Source organism: Oenanthe melanoleuca, chromosome 3 (genome assembly GCF_029582105.1).
Source record: "Oenanthe melanoleuca isolate GR-GAL-2019-014 chromosome 3, OMel1.0, whole genome shotgun sequence".
NCBI classification, from domain to species: Eukaryota; Metazoa; Chordata; class Aves; order Passeriformes; family Muscicapidae; genus Oenanthe; species Oenanthe melanoleuca.
The window spans coordinates 79,473,792-79,491,481 of NC_079336.1; the positions used below are offsets into that span (position 1 = coordinate 79,473,792).

The 17,690-nt window shown below is 49.8% G+C and overlaps 2 protein-coding genes across 3 annotated transcripts in view; one reads left to right on the forward strand and one right to left on the reverse strand.

The window, feature by feature from the left end:
• Positions 1-17,441, reverse strand: AARS2 (alanyl-tRNA synthetase 2, mitochondrial). The gene is made up of 22 exons (XM_056486806.1): positions 17,109-17,441; positions 16,583-16,771; positions 15,800-15,945; positions 14,850-15,044; positions 14,200-14,344; positions 13,232-13,377; positions 12,823-12,931; positions 12,456-12,494; positions 11,688-11,799; positions 11,020-11,147; positions 10,114-10,264; positions 8,194-8,363; positions 7,112-7,225; positions 6,587-6,727; positions 5,815-5,952; positions 5,317-5,426; positions 4,147-4,255; positions 2,525-2,647; positions 2,087-2,197; positions 1,140-1,223; positions 890-1,000; positions 1-513 (listed from the first exon to the last, which is right to left on the reverse strand). Exons 1-22 carry the CDS (start codon positions 17,439-17,441, stop codon positions 349-351), a joined length of 3,069 nt encoding a protein of 1,022 aa, XP_056342781.1. The 3' UTR covers positions 1-348.
• RNF8 (ring finger protein 8) overlaps positions 17,391-17,690 on the forward strand; it is a 12,239-nt gene continuing 11,939 nt past the window's right edge. The window contains exon 1 of one of the 2 annotated variants that reach the window (XM_056486808.1): positions 17,391-17,638. In XM_056486808.1, the coding sequence (XP_056342783.1) occupies positions 17,549-17,638 (90 nt within the window). In that variant the 5' untranslated portion in view covers positions 17,391-17,548. The remainder of the gene's footprint in view (positions 17,639-17,690) is intronic. The other variant, XM_056486809.1, reaches the window with a different exon arrangement.

Sequence of the window (17,690 nt, forward strand, 5' to 3'; positions counted from 1 at the left end):
TCAGGTGATTGGATACTCTCTACCCTTTAATGGCTTCAAGATAACAGTGCCAACTCCACACGTTCTCACAGAATCTCTCTGCTGGTCTTGTAGCAAGATTTGCACCATTCCATGAGAAGCAGGATCTGCAACTAGTGCTTTCCAAGGCTCCATCCCCAATGCTCGTGCTGAGAACAGGCAGCACCATTCTGTCAGCAGGGTCTCTGCTGATCCTGGATGGTCAGAAGTCAAGTGCTCCAAGGCAGTGGTTGCAGCAATGTTCATCTGCTAATCCTTTCAGATGGGCAGAATATAAGCTTGGTATCAAATGTCCAGCTGGGTGCATACAGCTGTCCTGGCACTAAAGCATCACAGTTTGCTCTGAGCGAACTCCAGTGCAGTAGTCAGGGCTCCCTGCATGCCTCTGGCATTTCCACTGCCCTTAGCTACGATAGGAGAGCCTCCTGCCTTCCCCTCCATCTGTGTACAGACAGCCACGGCCCAGTCAGCAGCAGAGAACTCAGGGATGCATTTCTGGGGAAGAGATACAGGCAAGTTATTTGTACTGTGGGGCAGCCTGCAGCCTGTGAATAAAGAAAGGTAACAGCATCCTCTCCTCACCCAGCCTGAGGCACTCATGACTGTGAGGACCACAAGGGCTGAGCTTACATGTTAACCTGTGTCTTGCCCTTGGGCAAACACAGCCTGCAGGATCCAGGGATATCTGTGCCCAGCAGAGACTGAAAGCACATCTGGTCCCACTGCAGTCATCTCAGGTCCTGCTCTGGTGGGATTAACCCCCAACACTGTGCATAACCCCAGGAAAAGCCTCAAGCAGGACCTGCTAAGCAGTGGGTCCAGCCCCCCTTGGCAGGCAGGCTCCCCTTGTCTACATCAGGGTTCTGCTTACCTTGGATACCTGACAGGCACAGAGCACCTCACCCGAAGCCTGAGGGCTGAGCAGCAAGACAGATGTGCCAGGAGACTTGTCACACAGCTGGTTAACAACTTTCATTAGGATCTAGGAGAGGCAGGGAGAAGAGAGGTCAGGCAACAGCAAAGGAGACCAGCATCCAGCAGAAAAAGTGCCCAACAGCCCTCTCTTGCTGTTTGAAGCACCTGAGGTACTGCTGGGCCAACAAAGAATGTGGAGTACTCACAGAGAGGGAATCAGCTGGGACAGTATCAATGATGACAGGCTGGTTGCAGTATTTTGCTAGCAAGATTTGTGCTGCATTCTCAGCCTGGAGGGAGAAAAACACAGCACTTAGAAGGACTACAGGTGGCACAGGGTGGGCTGGATGGGGGGTATATCCATGTAATATATACACAAAGGGAATGCAAGTGCTGCTCTGTGGGACAGACGGGAGATGTTTGATAGCAGAAGTCAAAGTAAGACTAGCAGACCGAAATCTCCATATGGAGACCTGTACAGCCCTCCCTCCCCAAATGCAAGCAGCAATGAAACCCTGTGAGAAGTGGAATAGAGAGTGACTCATTCAGTCTCCAGCCTCTCTCCTGGACCTATACAGTGCCACATGTCTCAGGAAAGCTTCTGTGGCAAGATAATCCTACTTTAAGAAAGGGATAATTCTTCCTGAGATCTCTAAGTTAGCAATAAGTATTTCTAATCTGTTTTTAATGTAAATTGGCAGAGCACAAACACATAGGAAGCACAGCAATATCCATGTGGCTGAAGAAAGACTCTGTCCTGCCACTGTCTGACTGTATAACTTTGTTAAGCTCACTGTGAGGTCCATCTCATCTTCTCCATGCATAAACAAGAAGCTGATGCCCAATGCCTAATTGGTGCTGGCCAAAAGTGCTGGTATGGGGCTCTGTTCTCACAGGCAGGGAGACATGGAAATTCTGCAGGTGCTAAAAGGCTGGCCAGTTATTTTCTGCATTTTAAACAATGGTCCCATAAACAATGCCTAGTGAAATCAACTAAACACAGGGCTTTTATAGCACTGTGTGTGATTGTAGGGGCTTTCTTCTGCCTTCTGAGACCCTAGTGGCTGAGTGGCTGTGAAGTGGGACAGAGACACCAGGTCCACTGGTGTGTGCTATGAGCTGGCTGCAAGTCAGTGTGCTGCAGCCTCAGTACCTGCTGCAGCTCCAGCTTCTTGATGGCTGTGTTGGCTGTTCGCTGTAGTGCTTTCAGGATGGTCTGTAGCTCTTTTCTTTGCCACTGGGGCATTGCAGCATTGGCCACCACCTGCAAGACAATTTGCTCTGTAAGAACACAAAACTGTACCCCTAGATATAAAGTGCTAGTTCTCTGGGAGGTCAGGCCTCTTCCCAGACCCTGCTATAACCCATGTGATCAGGGCAGCCACTGTGCTGAGCAGCTTTCCCTTTTCAGCTGGCCACCTGCAACACAGCCACCTGGACACTGGCAAAAATCCTTATGACCAAAGAGGCAACAGCAGGTAGCAACTTGCCCTTGCTATTGACCATGGTAAGATGGAAACCTGATAGGGAAAAAGTCATGTGTCTCATGTGCCCATGCTGGGCTCTTTCTGTATAGGAGTGTAATCCTTACTTTGGTCAACTGGCCCACTTCTTTGGAGAGGTTCTGCATCTCAGGAATAGAGGTGATCCTCTGCTTCATTCGTAGGGAGACAGAGTCCACTTCTGTAGCCAAGCACTGGCCTAACTCCCGGGCCTGCAGAGATGGAAGGAATGCATGCTTCAAATGCAGCAACAGAAACAGCCCACAGGGATGGAGAAAGTGGGGAGACAGTAGGGTCATGGACACTGAAGTGCTGCTCAGAACCCAGTAAGAAGACACCTACAGATGGTTTAGGAATGACTGTTCTTGCAAGACTCTGAACTACAACATTCCTCTCTAGATTTTCAACTAACACTAGGTGGTCACGTTCAGGCAGACCAACCTGTTGAGCTTTATGTGGCATTTTTGGTCAAAATTCATGTTTCCTCAAAAATTTGCACCAAAATCATCAGGATTTCATTGAGGAAAAACTGGGGAGCTTTCTGGAGCAGCTTAGAACTTTTTTTCCATTAGCAAATGCAATCTTGAAACTGCTGACTGAAGAAACAAGAGAGAAACACTAACACTAAAAGAAACCTTATCAGCTGTTCAAGCATATTTTCTGTGTTTACCTATCCTAATATATTTCTTATTGCTTTCACCAACAATGCTACTATGAATAACTTTTAAAACAGCTATTACAAGCTTTTCTCACCTGTGCCAATCCTTATGGTTCAGAGCAGTTCTTCCCTGCCAGATCTTTGTGCCCAGGATGGTCCTGCAAGATTTTAGAGCAGGACAGCAGAGGACTGCTCTGCCTAGCTAGAATACACAACCCTTGTTTTAAATAATTCTCTCATGCCTGCAGCCTCCCTTGTCTCATTAACACTTGCACAGAGCTCCTCCCGAGGGCTCTCCAGGTCAGCACTTCCAGCAAAGCATGCAGATGTGCCCTGCAGCTTTTTGTTCTTCTGCATGAAGAAAAGCCTCTCTAGGACACAGATGCACAGGGGATGGCCAGCCAAAAAGTAACAGATTTGCAGGGGTGGGCTTTGCCTTTAGTCTTTCCAATTCCAGTGACTATGAGTCACTCTCCTCTGACAGCAGCCTTAAAGGAAGAGGGAAGGCTTATGGGGCACCTGAAACCTCCAAATGCTCAAAGGACAGAGTGATCTCACTGACACAATAGTAGGTTGCTTACTTTTTATACAGAACCAGCGAGACCAGAATCACAGTTTAGCAGGAAAAAGACTGAAGAAAGGAAGCAAAAGGGTTGTAAGAATGAGGCCAAAACCCTGCAATCATAAAGTGCAAATCCAGCTGTGACAAGCAGGAGGCGAAATCGATGCACAAAGAATTACACCTTAAAATACCTACTGGGGGATTGAAATTTATAGACCAGAGGCTTCCTGGTATTTTGTGCAAGTTTTTATTTTGGAAAAGGGGATCTGAAGGGAGAAATGAAGGTCAAGGAGAAAGAGAACTAGGATGGGAGGGAAAGGAGGTGAATAGTGAGGTACAGTAGCAAGGCTGAAGCAGGAAGCCAGATGTGAGCACAGCAGGGAGGCTCCAACCAAAGCAGTGGGGAACTAATTGTCTATGAGGATCCTACAAAGTTTGGTCCTTCTGGCACTGCCTTGACATGGCAGAAATCTCAGTTCCCTCTTTCTTACCTCTTTGGCTTGTCCCCCTGTCACTGCAATGACACGGCTAATCCCTTTGACAAGCTGACGCTCGCTGATGATAGCCAGATCTTCCACAGATCCTGTTTGCAGAAGGTGCCTAAAACGTCAGCAGAGAACAGGAAAGAAAGCAAGTTGCTCTTTGCAAACAGAAATCAGGAACTCTACTTGCTTTTCCAAAAACTCTAAAGCTCAGCAGCCCTTTCCAAATCCTAATCCCAATACCTTGAATCCTTTCCCATCCCTAAAATCCTGATGGTACCCTGTCAGGCAAGAGACAGCAGAGTTGAGGCTACTGCAGAGGAACTTCTGTGCTACCTGCCCAGCAGGCTCCAGTCAAACGGTGCAGCCAAGTTCTGTCCTCCTTTCCTCTCCTCCAGCAGTGAGATGATTTGGCATTTTTCCCTTCTACTCAGCTGCTACTCCACCACTGTCTTGTCAGGCCAGCTCACTGCCTGGCCAGTAGACTTCAGACAAAGGATAGTTGTGCAGTCTCAGGACACTGACAACCTCCCTTCTTGTTTATTCAATGCTGGATAGGAAAACTACAGTGTCTCAGGTTCTGTTGCCACAAGTAATCATTCCAGACATCTTCATAAGAATTGATCATCTCTCCTCCCATGCAGTTGCTTGTCCCACTACTCCCACAAGAAGATCTCATGGCTAGAAAACTGCTCATTTTCAGCTCCATCTGCTCTAAGGCCAGTTTGTTCCTTCTTTTTTTTTTGAGTCAGCACTGTCCTAAGATGGATTAACTTTTCTTCTACTCTCATTACTGCTAAAAGCAGAAGAGAATGAAGATAATTAATTAAAATAATCAGAGCAGTCTGAAGTTCTCACAGCTGAACTGGAGATGCAATCCCAAAGGCAAAGCACTACAACCCTGGTGTGACAGGTAATGCACACCTTTCCCATACTCTGCTGGTGCTCTGTGGCTTCCACATTGGTTTCAGACTATAAAAGAAGGAAAAATGCTGTGCATTTCATTAAAGTTTGCTCACTCTGGAACTTCCAAAGCTTTGTAACTAGCCCATCCTGTCCTCATAATATTTTTCCAGCTATGAAACTTAGTTTCACAGGGACAGGGAGGTGATCTTGTAATGATGTTTCTACCTCAGCCACCAGTGCACTCAAAACTGGCTGCAAGTAAAAGTCACTTACGTCCCACAGCAGAGCTCCACAGAGGTCTGCATTGCAGCCTCAGAGTCACAGGTCAGCACATTCTCCACAGGGACCCCCAGGGACACTATCCTCACTGGATCTGGATACTCCTGACAGAGGAGACAGGGGTCAGCAGCTAACAACATGGTTGTTCAGGGGCACTTACAGACTAACTACATGGCTTCAGGTGTTTGCCGTATCTTCCCCCTATTCTAGAGCAGCCCCTGAGTCAGGCCTGGCACTACTTCTCCACAACCAGCCACCAATGTGGAAAAAAACTGTTGGTAACACAAAGGCTTTCAGTCCACAAGCATGAACAGAAAGCCTGTGCATCACATGTTTTACAACAGTGTCCTGAGATCTCATCTCTGTCCTGTTTTCCCTTCTGAGTTTTGGGACACAGTTCCCTTACAGAAACATGTTGTGTCAACATCTCGTGTCCCAGATGATTCCTGCTGAAGAAGGCTCAAGAAGATGTGTGCTGCCATCCTGCCATACCTCATCCACTGCTCGGAGTCCCTGAACTCTTCTCGCCAGTGTGAGGGGGACTTCAGCCATATGCACCGCCTCATTTTTTTGGATCAGATCCTGGACCACCTGCTCCACTTGCTGCAGCTGCTCCACGGTCACATGGCCCTGAGGAAGCAAATCATCCACATTCAGGAGAAGCCTCCTGAGAGGTAGAGAACGAGGGAGGGAGAACTGGGGCACAGCCACCAGATGACTCAGCTTGGGCACACCACTCTTCCTCTGCATCTCCATCTTCTCTGCTTGTAAAAGGGACCTGTGAACATCATGGCCCTCCCACCTTCTTCTCCCATGAGAGGTAAGGATTTCTGATGCAAGAGCATCAGCCAGTCTCCAAAAGAGATAGTGGAATGAGTGACAGGTTACCAGGGCCAGCACTCAGCCTGACCCAAAGCTTCACAAATAGTCTCACCTGAATGTCCAGTACAGACATCAGATATGTGCCACAGCCAAGCACCATCTCTCAAAGACTCCTTTACACTATTTTGTGTCAGTCCCATGACCACTGGCCTTGCTAAGTCCTTTCCCTTCTGACCCCCCCTTTATCCCTTCAGCAAGACCTGCTCAGGGTCAGGTGAATGCAAAATGGACACAGCCACATCCAGAAGACCAGGCTTCATTACTCAGATAAAATGACTTGTCTCTAAAGGAGCAATTATGGGGAGAGGGGAAAAATCCCTGGAGAGAAGAGCCGTACTGGAATGCTGGTACTGCTGAGAACTAGGGAACTGGATTCAGTCACCTTGGTGTCGAAGTCGAAGCGCAGGCGCTCTGCTGTCACGTGGGAGCCCCGCTGCTCGGTGCTGTCACCCAGGACCCGCCGCAGCGCGAAGTTCAGCAGGTGGGTGGCCGTGTGGTTCGTCATGCACGCCACGCGCTGCGCCTGGAGGCACACAGCAGTCATGGAGTGCTGCCTCCCCACAGCTCAGGGGAGCAGGGCATGGCACGAAGAGACAAGGAAAAGGCTGCTTACGAGGGGATAGAGAAGATGGAGGAAAAAACATGGGCAGTACAGCTGTCACATGAGTTATGTGACAGGGCAGATCTAACTCTTTTTTTCCATAGGATCATCTTTGTTAAACAGTAAAGGGTAGGTGGATACTTTTGGACAGACCAATGGCTCACAAAGATTACAGAGTCACTTGTGGTATCTCCTTCCCACTGCACACTATGATGAAGAACAGTCTCAAGAATACAAGGGACAAAGATCTGTGCCCAGGTTACTTAGGACATCACAAGGAAAAGGTTAAGAGTACTAAGTGATCACCTCATCCACAAAGAGCTGCACTTGGTCACCAGCACGCAGGGTTTCCACAGCAGTGACCTCATGGACCACATAGCCACCACAGAGACGAACTGACTCTACAGGAAAGAGCACATCCTGAGCAAAGAGACAGAAAAATGAGTTAGGACACAGGAAAGATCCAGATACCTGTGTTATGTACCTGCTTGACCCGAATGGGAAACACAGTTTCCACCAATCCCTAAAAGATAGGAAAAAGCAGAGAGCAGCTCACTGCAAACTTTACCCAAGTGTCTCAGACCTTGCCTGCACCCAGCCATTCACTACACAGTATGTTGAGGCTGCCAGCTTGCAGTAGAGGGGCAGTAACATCATCCATGCTGACAAATTTTCTTAGTAAGTATGCTCATCTGTGAGAAAAAGAACAGTATCTCCCAAGGCACCTGTCTCTGGCATCCAAGGTACCATTTCTGCCTCATTGGGATGGCAACAAAACTAGACCACCACTTTAGCTTGGGGAGAAGTGCTGTAACACTCTGCAAGGCTAAAAAGGCCCAGGAGTCATTATCAAGAGCTGGAAATAGGGAAAGGAGAAAAGGCTGCACTGTGTGTAACTTCCCAGGACAGGGCCAAAGCTCTCCCTTTGGCAAGGCTGAAGGAACTTGCTGCAGAAGTGGAGGTCCTCCCTGATGCTCTTGGGGGGAATAAGTGTTTTTGCACTGGATCTCAGGTTTGGCAGCACTTGCAGCTGTCCAGGACTGACCAGAGAGAAGCTACGCAGTTCAGACTCTCTGATCCATGATTGCCTTCTCTCAGCATTACAACCCCAGCTGGCAAGCACACAGCATATCGAAGGAAGACCTGAGAAGACTACAGTCTTCCTCAGCAAGTTGCAAAGGGCCATGAGAGACAACCAGAGCAGCAAGAATGCCCTTGTGAAGTTACTGCTGATTCTGCCTTATCCCACCAACTCTGATTCTAAGCCAAGGGAACTGTCAAGAGTCAGCAGCTTGCAAATTAACAGAGTAGAACAACCCGTCCCTTAGGGAATTTTACCTGGTCTCAGAACCCATGGCAGTCTTGGGTTAGGCGGCAAAGGGCCTTACCTGCTGTCCTAAACGTATCATGTAGCCTTGGTCAGAGTCTTGCCCTCCCTGCTCTGCATAGAAGTTAGTCCTGTCCAAGATGACACCACAGCGTTGCCCTGCCCCAACCTCCTTATGGAGAGACTGATCTCTGTACAGCATCAGGACAGTGGCCTGGCATGGGCTGAACTCTGTCAGGGGGAAGAAGACAGCAGCAGTTAGTGCCTACAGCCTGTCAGACTGCAACAGGAAAGGAACGATCACTTCCCTGTGCCAACACTTGGGCTATACTGAAAGCTGGCATTTTGCCTTGGTAGGAGAGGAACAGCTACTGGCAGAAAGGACAAAGGACTGGAACTAAGTCACTCCTCCCTTACCTAATGACAGAACTGCTGAGTAGCAGCTAAGTAGGCATTGGACAGCAGGGACATCCAATCTGGCTCCACAAGAGCCTGGTAGAAGAAAATGTGGCACAGACACATCTGCATCTTGCTACACTGCAAGCTTGGCAGACCTGACTGACTTTTATGAAGATGTTGTGGATAGGGGACAGCAGGGATGTCACCTTCCTGGATACAGCAAGCTTCTAACATGCTTTCCTGTGGGGTCCTTGAACCCAAACTTGGGCACTATAAACAAGTGAACCATAAGGTGGGTATGTAATTGGCTGGGCAGAGGGCCCAGTGACAATCACTCAGTTATGTTCAATGTTTAATCGCTCAATGTTAACTGATATTCAGCTAATAGTAGTGCTACCTGGTGGCTGATATAAGGAACAGCACCACTTAACATCTTCATTAATGACTAACCATGACAAAATGGGATGTACCCATATCCCACTTAATTGGCAGGGACTGGCTGATACACTGAAGAACTGGACTGTTTTTTTGAAGGCATCTGAACAGTCTACAGAAATGAACTGACAGAAAACTTAGGTTCTCAGGAACAGGCTGAGCACAAGCTAGCAGGGTGCACTTGCAGCAAAGAAGGCTGCCTGCCTGATGAGCTATATAAACACAAACATAGCCAGTAGGTCAAAGAAAGAGGTTATTCCTCCCTATTTAGCATTTGCGAGACTACATCTAGAGTACAGGAAATTCTGGCTGAACATAAAGAAAAAAACCTTTACACACTAAGAGTGTTAAAGAACAGGGAACAGTTAGGCTGTGAGATTTTTGTCCCTGAAGACAATGAAAACTTAAATGGACAAGGTTCTAAGCAATGTGATCCAACTGTGAAACTGATGCTACTTTTAACAAGAAATTGGACATCCAGAGATCCCCTTCAACCCAAATTATTCCATGATTCATGAAGGTGAGAAGGTGAGACAGTTCTAGCTTGGAGATTTCAGCCAATGTCACTGCTAGGCTTTTTTCCTCTGTTGTGCTCTTGCTGTAGAATATATAGCTTGAATGGCCTCACTTTCTGCTTAGCGTGGGCTGCTGCCAGCACACTGGGTAAAAGGGAGTTGGCTGTACCCAGACATCTCTAATTGTCTATGACAGCCACACCACCTCTTGCTCCCTGTGGCTCATGTTCATACAGTATCAGCAACCTCAGTTACCCTAGATGACCAAAAGCCTGCACTGGCACCTAGTGGTCTGCCACGGAAACAGCAAGCACACAGTTTCACACTACTACCTGAAACCTTTGCCTAATTATCCTTCTTTCTCCCAGGTGCACACACCCAGAAGCTGGATTGTTGGAGACAGACTTATCTCTAGAAGAAATCAACAGTCCCTGTTTCACACTGCACCCAGTGGTGCCAACCCAGAGCTGAGCCTTGTTACCAGCCCAGAGCCTTCCTAGGGACGTACCAACAGCACTAAGAAAAGCACCCAGTTTGGGATGAGGTGCAGGGGCAGGGAAAAGATGCGGCAGCAAAAGCAGCCATGTGAGGGACTCCAGCAGAGCGTGCTCTGCAGGTGGGCAGGCACTCACCGTAGTGGCCGTGCTGCCCCAGCCTGTAGGCGTACTTCGGAGAGTCGTCGGTAGCAGGCACATTGCTGCTCTGCAGCCGAGCCAGAGAGTGCACATCCAGGTGGGTGTTCGTGCTCCCTGGCTGTCCTGCCTGCGAGCCACCAGCCTTCCGCTGCAGCAGAGCAAAGGCACAGTTAGATGGCAGATCCCTGGGGGCAAGCAAGCAGCTAACTGCAGGTATAATGCTAGGAATTACTTCTTCCACCTTCATGGAAAAGCTACACCCAGGCTGATGTAGGCTACTGCTAACCCCATCCCTTCAAACCTCACAAGCACTGAATACCACTCAGTGCTAGCCTTGAGCCAGGCTACGCCAACTGCTAACACATCCCTCCTGGGACGGCTTGCTGTGTAGCTGTGAAGCTTCTAGGCCATTAAAGCACAGGAGAGCAGGGCCTCAAATCAATTACTGCACAGCAGGGTGGTGATGGTGGGTGGGCAGTGCATGTATTTCAGTACTAGAGAGATCAAGATTTTGTACACTCTTAATAAATAATCTGTTGCTTGAGCTGTCTAAGCTGGTTCTACTTTGTGTGAGAAGTTAGACTACATGACCAACAGAGGACTGTCCTAACCTATATAAATATTTTATAACCTTCACTGCAGCAACAATCAGCATCATAAAATACCTGAAGAAAAATCACCAACCAATACTTCAGTTCCACATACAGAAACAAGGGAATTGTGATGATACTGCTATTTCAGACTCGCTTTCTCTTCAGGGAGTAGGCATGCAGCCCTGTGGTGCTCTGAAGAGCCTCAGCAGTGAAAGGGATCCTGCTTCCATGCTCCCAGAAGACAGGTAAAGCTTTGAATTATTCTGACAAGGAAGGTCTCCTCTGTTTTTCAGACTTCAACACCTCCTACCTTTGCATCTTCCAGAAGAAGTTCATCAAAAGCAGCTGAATCCAAACTGATTCCCTTTTCTTCAAGCATCAAGTCAATCAGATCCAGAGGGAATCCCAAACTCCCATAGAGTGACCAGGCTACTTCAGCTGTAAGACAAAAAGAAGGACAAGAACTCTGTGTGAACACAGAAAGCAAAGGCATCTCAAGATTTGTCTGGATGGGACCAATCTAGTGCTTGCTTTGGTAACTGGATCCACCTGTATTGTGTGCAACTGTACAGTTAATGGGGAAGAGAAGCCATGGAGTTCTTCTCGCATGAGACTGAGTATTAATAGTGCTCCACAGCCCCATTCCTGATAAAATTCAGTGTAGCACATCTAGACAGGGAGCTGCACTAGTTGGGTCCTGTGCCACTCCTCTCAGCTGCATCTTACAATGACCTTGTTGATCAGTCAATAAAACAGCAAGGGAATGTTTCTAACTTGCCTGGTGCCCAGTTTGTTGTGAGGATGAAGTACTAGAAGGCAACTGCAATCTGACAAAAGGAACATCTGCTCCTCTGTCTGGGGCTAGACAGTCACAGAAAATGCAGGGCTGGCAAACATCCACCAGTTTTGACTGAAATGCTTGTGAGGACCTGGAGCAAACTGTCTCTAAGTGCAGCTTGTCAGAGGAGGGACACTCACCTGGGAAATTTGTGGAGGGCTCCATCTGTTGCACTGTCTGTTCGATGATGCGCCTCCCACGCTCCAGGGAGGACAGAAATGCAGCCTCATTCTCATTGATGATATCCTTGATCTGCCCAAGGATCAGAAGAAGGTAAGCCACAACATCTCAGGAAGTCCCCCAGCTCAGCTCAGCCCTGCTCAGTCAGCTCAAAGCACGTCAACCAGCCTTTTGTTCTGCACGTACCCATCACAACATGGCTCTGATGCATTATTGAACAGTGCCAAAGTCATTGTGCCTCCTGTCACCATTCCTGTCAAGGAAATATTGACCATCCACGCGGGGAAGGCTTTAAGCTGACAAATGTTCCCTACTGGGCATTCATATCTGTGACCCAATTGCAGCTGTATGTCTGGAACAGCCAGAGAAGTTGCTGTCAGTGGAAGCAAGCTGGGACGAGCCTTAAATCATCACTCCACTTTAGACAAAGGGTACCCAGGCGAGGACAGGCTGTACTCACACGCAACATAAAAAGCTACTGTAGCTTTTTTAGAGCAACAGCCCTTTTACACAGGACATGCAGCTCCTGGTAAGGATCTAGTGGAGCTCCCACATGGAAATCTGCCACAGATAGTTCCTGAGCCCAGCACATCTCAGCCCACCCACAAGAACACTGTTATGGAGGAGGCAATGCAAACTCCTCCAGCTAAGTCCCAAGGGCGGGCTGATTTTTGGCCCTGAAAGCAGTGCCTCACAAACATAATTCACAGGGATTCCACATTACTCACCTGGTTGGTATTCCTTGTCAGCTCTGGATAAGCATCTCCCTGTGGAAGTAAGCTTCAGTTAGTGATAACATCCTCAGCATCTTCTCAAGGAATCTCACAGCATGCCACAAACATTATAGAGGTTACTTGCATACATTTACACATGCTTGTGCTGACTCTACCATCGATGACACTACACCCCCTCCCTCCCATCACAGCTGATATGGGGACAAGAGGTTTTTAATGCTGGAATGCATAGCATGAGGTATACCTTCCTGGAGCTCCTTCACATCCAAGATGGACTCCTGACAGTGTGCAGAAAACAGACATGGGGGCTGAATAGGATGTGTGATGACCTTTTTCCCCCCAAGAGGGCAGTTTTACTCACCAGCACGTCCACTACAGTAGGCACCAGGGAGGCCAGGAGCCCAGGTGGAGCCTGCAGAACTTCGGAGCAAAAGCGTACAGCCCTGCGCAGGATCCGACGCAGCACCAGTCTGAAAACAGCACAGGATTCCTCAGGCAGCCTTGTGAGTATCCCTTCCCAGCTCCCACATCCAGCATCCCCCAGCTCCTCTGGTCTGATTGATCAGCACAGGCCAGCTGCTCCCAGCACTCTACACCCATCCAAGCGGAATTCTGCAGATTGGAACCACATCCCGGCTCTCATCTTCCTGCCTCCCCAAAAGCTCATGCACTCCCTATGTGGGGCCCACACCTGAACCTCTTCCCTGGCTGTTCATATTCCTTTCTAGACCTAACTTCCTCCACCCCATGCCATTTCCTTATGTCCTTACTCTGCTCCAGAGAAGCCAGGGTAGATGCCATCGGTGATGCACACGCACAGGGTGCGCACGTGATCTGCCACCACGCGGTAGGCCATGTTCACACGCCCAACATCAGCATCCCCTACCAAACCCTGGTATCTGGGTGCCCTGCAGCCCTAAAAGAGAAAGTAGGGAGACAAATCAGCAGGAAGTAATGGCTGCAGAAGAAGTTTCAATACAAGAGGCAGCCAGCCACGCCTGACATCATGTTTTTCAACTACCTCTGTGTTGTAATTCGGTATTTGAGGTATAATAAATTATATCAAGGTATCCTGTAACCTCCTTCCTGCAAACCCCAGGTCCTGTCTCCCTTTCCGGTCCTGTGACCTTCCCCTGTGTCCTTGTACCCAGCGGGGGTCGGGTATTCCGGTCCCTGTCCCCTCTGTGTCTTCATCCCATTGGCAGCCAGCCAAGGCCACTCCCATTCCCCTCTCCTGAATACCTGTTCCCCAGAGAAACTCGGCCTCTTTCCGGCCATACCATCGCCCTGCAATAAACTGGGACTGAAAGAGCGTCTTTGGTATCCTTCTCCATCCATGATGCGATACTTTGTCTGATCTTAAATAATTAAGAAAAAGACACAGTATATCAGCGTCACCTCTGAGCCTCGTGCACCTAAGATGAACTCATTAAATCCTTCCACAGCACTATAGACTAAGACTTCTGTATCTAACACAGGTCAGCCAATGCCCTGGCAATGAGAAATTTAAGATACTTTGAAGGAAAAACAAATCAGCAGAGCTGATATTCCAGTGGATTTCCAACCTGGAATGCTCCCTTTTTTTCTAGAACACTGCACTGGAACTGGCAGGACATAACCTCCTGTCTCAAGATGCTGCTTAGAAACATTCAGAGAAGGCTGTAGTATGCTAGTCAGCAAGCAGTCTCTGTTCAAGGAGCTTTTGTTGAGGTGTGACTCTGAGCAGAAGCACCATCACCTTGTGAATGGCATCCAAGATGGGAGTGAAGAGATCTGTGTCATAATTGGAGCGTTTGTTCTGCAGAACTGTCACCAGCCTTTCCAGACCCATTCCTGTATCCACATGGTGCTGTGGCAAGGGAAGGAGATTCCCCTCCACCTCTCTGTCATCCAGGCAGGAAAAACAAAAGGCAAAGGAGAAGCAAGGATCAGCTCATGAACAAAAATAAGGAACAGATGAATCAAAGAGAATGGGAAAGTGACAGGGGATGCAAACAGTGGGTGACCCAGCATAAGGAAGCTCAGGGACAAGAGTGACAGCAGCCTGTCTTGGCCCTGTCAGGCAGCCAGGATCTGACCATCACATAGTCAGGATAGGCTGCAATGTAAGAAAAAACGGGGCCAAAGGCCTTCTCCTCCTCCTCCAGGCTGCTGCAGACCTCATGAGATCTCTGGAATGCAGCATTAAGGGAGAATAGGCAGTGAAGGTTGAAGACAGGGAAATAAAGCAAAGGGAACCAAAAGCCATGCTGGACAAGTTTCCATAGCTTCTCTCTTGCTCCTGGCATTGCCACCTTCTGGAAAACAGTGATAAGTCTGACAATATATACATGATTTTGGAGCCAGGCTAGGGGAAAGGCTCTGGAGTTCAGATGAGATGCTTGGTACCTGCTGTACTGCATGAAGACCAAGTTCCAGATCTCCACTACATCGGGGCTGCCCTGGTTCACCAGTGCTGCAGCATTTCTGCCACCACCCACGTGGTCATAGTGGATCTCAGTGCAAGGACCACAGGGACCTGTGTCCCCCATCTCCCAGAAGTTATCCTTCAATGGGAAAGGAAGCACATGACTGGCAGGAACTCTGGAAAGGCAAACAACAGATGTGACAGTGCTGAAGCATACACACAAACCACACAGTAGCCTAGATCACAGAGAAAGTTAGAAGAAAGGAATCCTTTCTTCCTACTACAGACTCAATAAGCAAACACATTAGAATTCCTCTGCTTCTGTTCACACAGAATTACTCTCCTTAGCGAGATTAAGTGGGCCAAACAAGACAGGACCCTAGACTCAGCTCAGAATGACTGGCAAACACAGCCTGGCCCCTTCTGAGCAAGACAGGCTCTACACTGGGTCTGTGGAGCACCTTGCTCTTTGGAGCAGAGGCAGGACCTGAACACCAGCAGTGGCACAAAGCTGGCTGCCTTGGGTTCAAAGCCTACACAGAGTCTGGAATAAGCTCCCAAAGCACAGCAGTGCTCTCTGCAATGGCTGTACCCTCACACTGAAGCAGTCATTGCTCTCTTTCAGGGAACATACTCTTGTGATGGAGAGGAAGCAAAGGATTGGAGATCCTGTATACACTTCACTCAGGCCAGTCAGTTTTAGACACATATCCACACGCACCGATATTACCTGAGAATGAACCAAAAGTTCAAGAGACTCACTGAGCTCAGAGCCCAGCTAACTTTTAACAGCCCAAAGAAACCAGAAACAAAATAGGTTTAAAACATAATCTCTGTCCCCTACAGCTGATCAACTAAAGAGCAAATGCAAAACTGTGGAAAGTGAAATACCAGCACCTGCTGCTAGGAACCTTTTCTCTAACACACTTACCCGAGGTGGAGCCACACGTCCCTGCACTCCTCATCTGGGCTCAGCCCCAGGGAGGGATCTCCACCAAAATAGGTGACATAGAGACGATCTCTGGGGATCTCATACACCTTTGTCAAGAGCTCCCAGGCCATGCTGCATGCCTCCTCCTGCCAAATATAATTGAACCACAGTAATTCAGGTAGGGTCTTTAGAATGGGAGTCAAACAACAAAGAAGTTAATTTCAGCTGCTTCTCTCCTTTTCTAATTGTCAGGTGTATTGCAAAAAGCAGGATGAAGATCAGGAGAGTGAGACAGCTCACTGCTGCCAGTGGAAAACTGGCATTCCTATAATGTTGTGAGACCTATAGCATGGTGTGCATCTATGTGCTTACCAGCAAAGTTACACGGATTATTTTCTTTCCAAAGAAAAAAATGTACCTGACACCTAAAAACCTAGCATCCTTTATTCTTCTACTCTTTCCAAACTTTCCAGTAATAAGCATCAAATGAACTGGGAACCTCTTCTCACCATATTAAGTGGTCAACACCAGAATTCTCACAGAAAACTTTGATTTTTATGTGTCAGTCACAGCTTTGACAGGCTGAGTGCTTTGAGAGTCTGTAGGATACATTCAGTGACAGAGTCCAGGAGCTGACCACCTCTGTTCCAGGCCACAGAGCTCCCAGGAACGAATCTGGATCTTACCAAAACACCTTCTGCACACATTCGTATGGCACTACGGCACAGCTCTGAAAGAAAGGCTATGTTTTTCCCTAGAAAGGGTTCACTCCTATCACCTCACCTTAAAGTAATCCCCAAAGGACCAGTTCCCCAGCATCTCGAAGAAAGTGTGGTGGTAAGTATCTCGGCCCACATCCTCCAGATCGTTGTGCTTGCCTCCCGCGCGCACACACTTCTGGCTGTTCACCACCCGCCGGTGCTGGGCCAGCTCGCTCCGGGGGTGCACTGTGCCCAGGAAGATGGGCTTGAACTGGAAACGAGACACAGCCGCTATTGACAGATGCCACCCAGCGCAGGGGGCTGCGCCGGGGGCTCCTAAACACAGAGTGGGGCAGGCTAGAAGGGACATAGCGGGTCATCCGGTCCAACCCCCCTGCTTAAGCAAAGCGAGCTCTAGGACACACGGCGCAGGATTGCGTTCAGGTAGTTCCTAACCATGGCCAGCGAGGGAGACTCCCAGCGCCCTACGGCCCTACGAGAGGCGGCACGGGCAGCCAGAGCAACGCCGGAGATCTCCGCGGCAGGGGACACCCCAAGGCGGGCCGCCGGTGGGCCGGAGGAGGGCAGTGCGGGAGCGGGGACAGCACCTGGTTCATGCCCGCGTTGACGAAGAGCAGGCGCGGGTCGCCGCGGGGCCGCACGGGGGCCGAGGGCAGGCGGCGGTGGCCGTGGCGCTGCTCGAAGAAGCGCAGGAAGGCGGCGCGGACCTGCCCCGCCGACGGGCCGGCGGCACCGCCGCGGCGGGGGCTGCAGCGCCAGCGGCACGGCACCGCCAGCAGCAGCCGGCGCCGCAGCCGGGCGGCCGCAGCCATGGTGCCCCGCGGCGGATGGGGCGCCCGGAAGGGGCGGTGCGAGGGGGAGGCGGGACGCGGCGGGGCTGCGGAGAAGCGCCGCGGGACGGTGGGAGAGCGCCGCGCCATCGTCCCCGCGGGGCTGCGGCGCACGCGCGGGTCCGGAACGGCCCGGGCTCCGTGAGGGCGGCTGCTCCGGCCCGGCCCGGCCCTGCCCTGCTGCAGCGAGCGCGGCCATGGCGGTGCGCGGGCTGCCGTGCCTGGCCTGGTGCCTCCGCCGAGTCGGGGCCAGCTGCGACTGGCTGCTGCTGGAAGCCGGCACGCAGGTGAGCCGCGCCGGGCTGCGGCCCCTCAGAGCGGGCGGGTGGGCACGGCTCT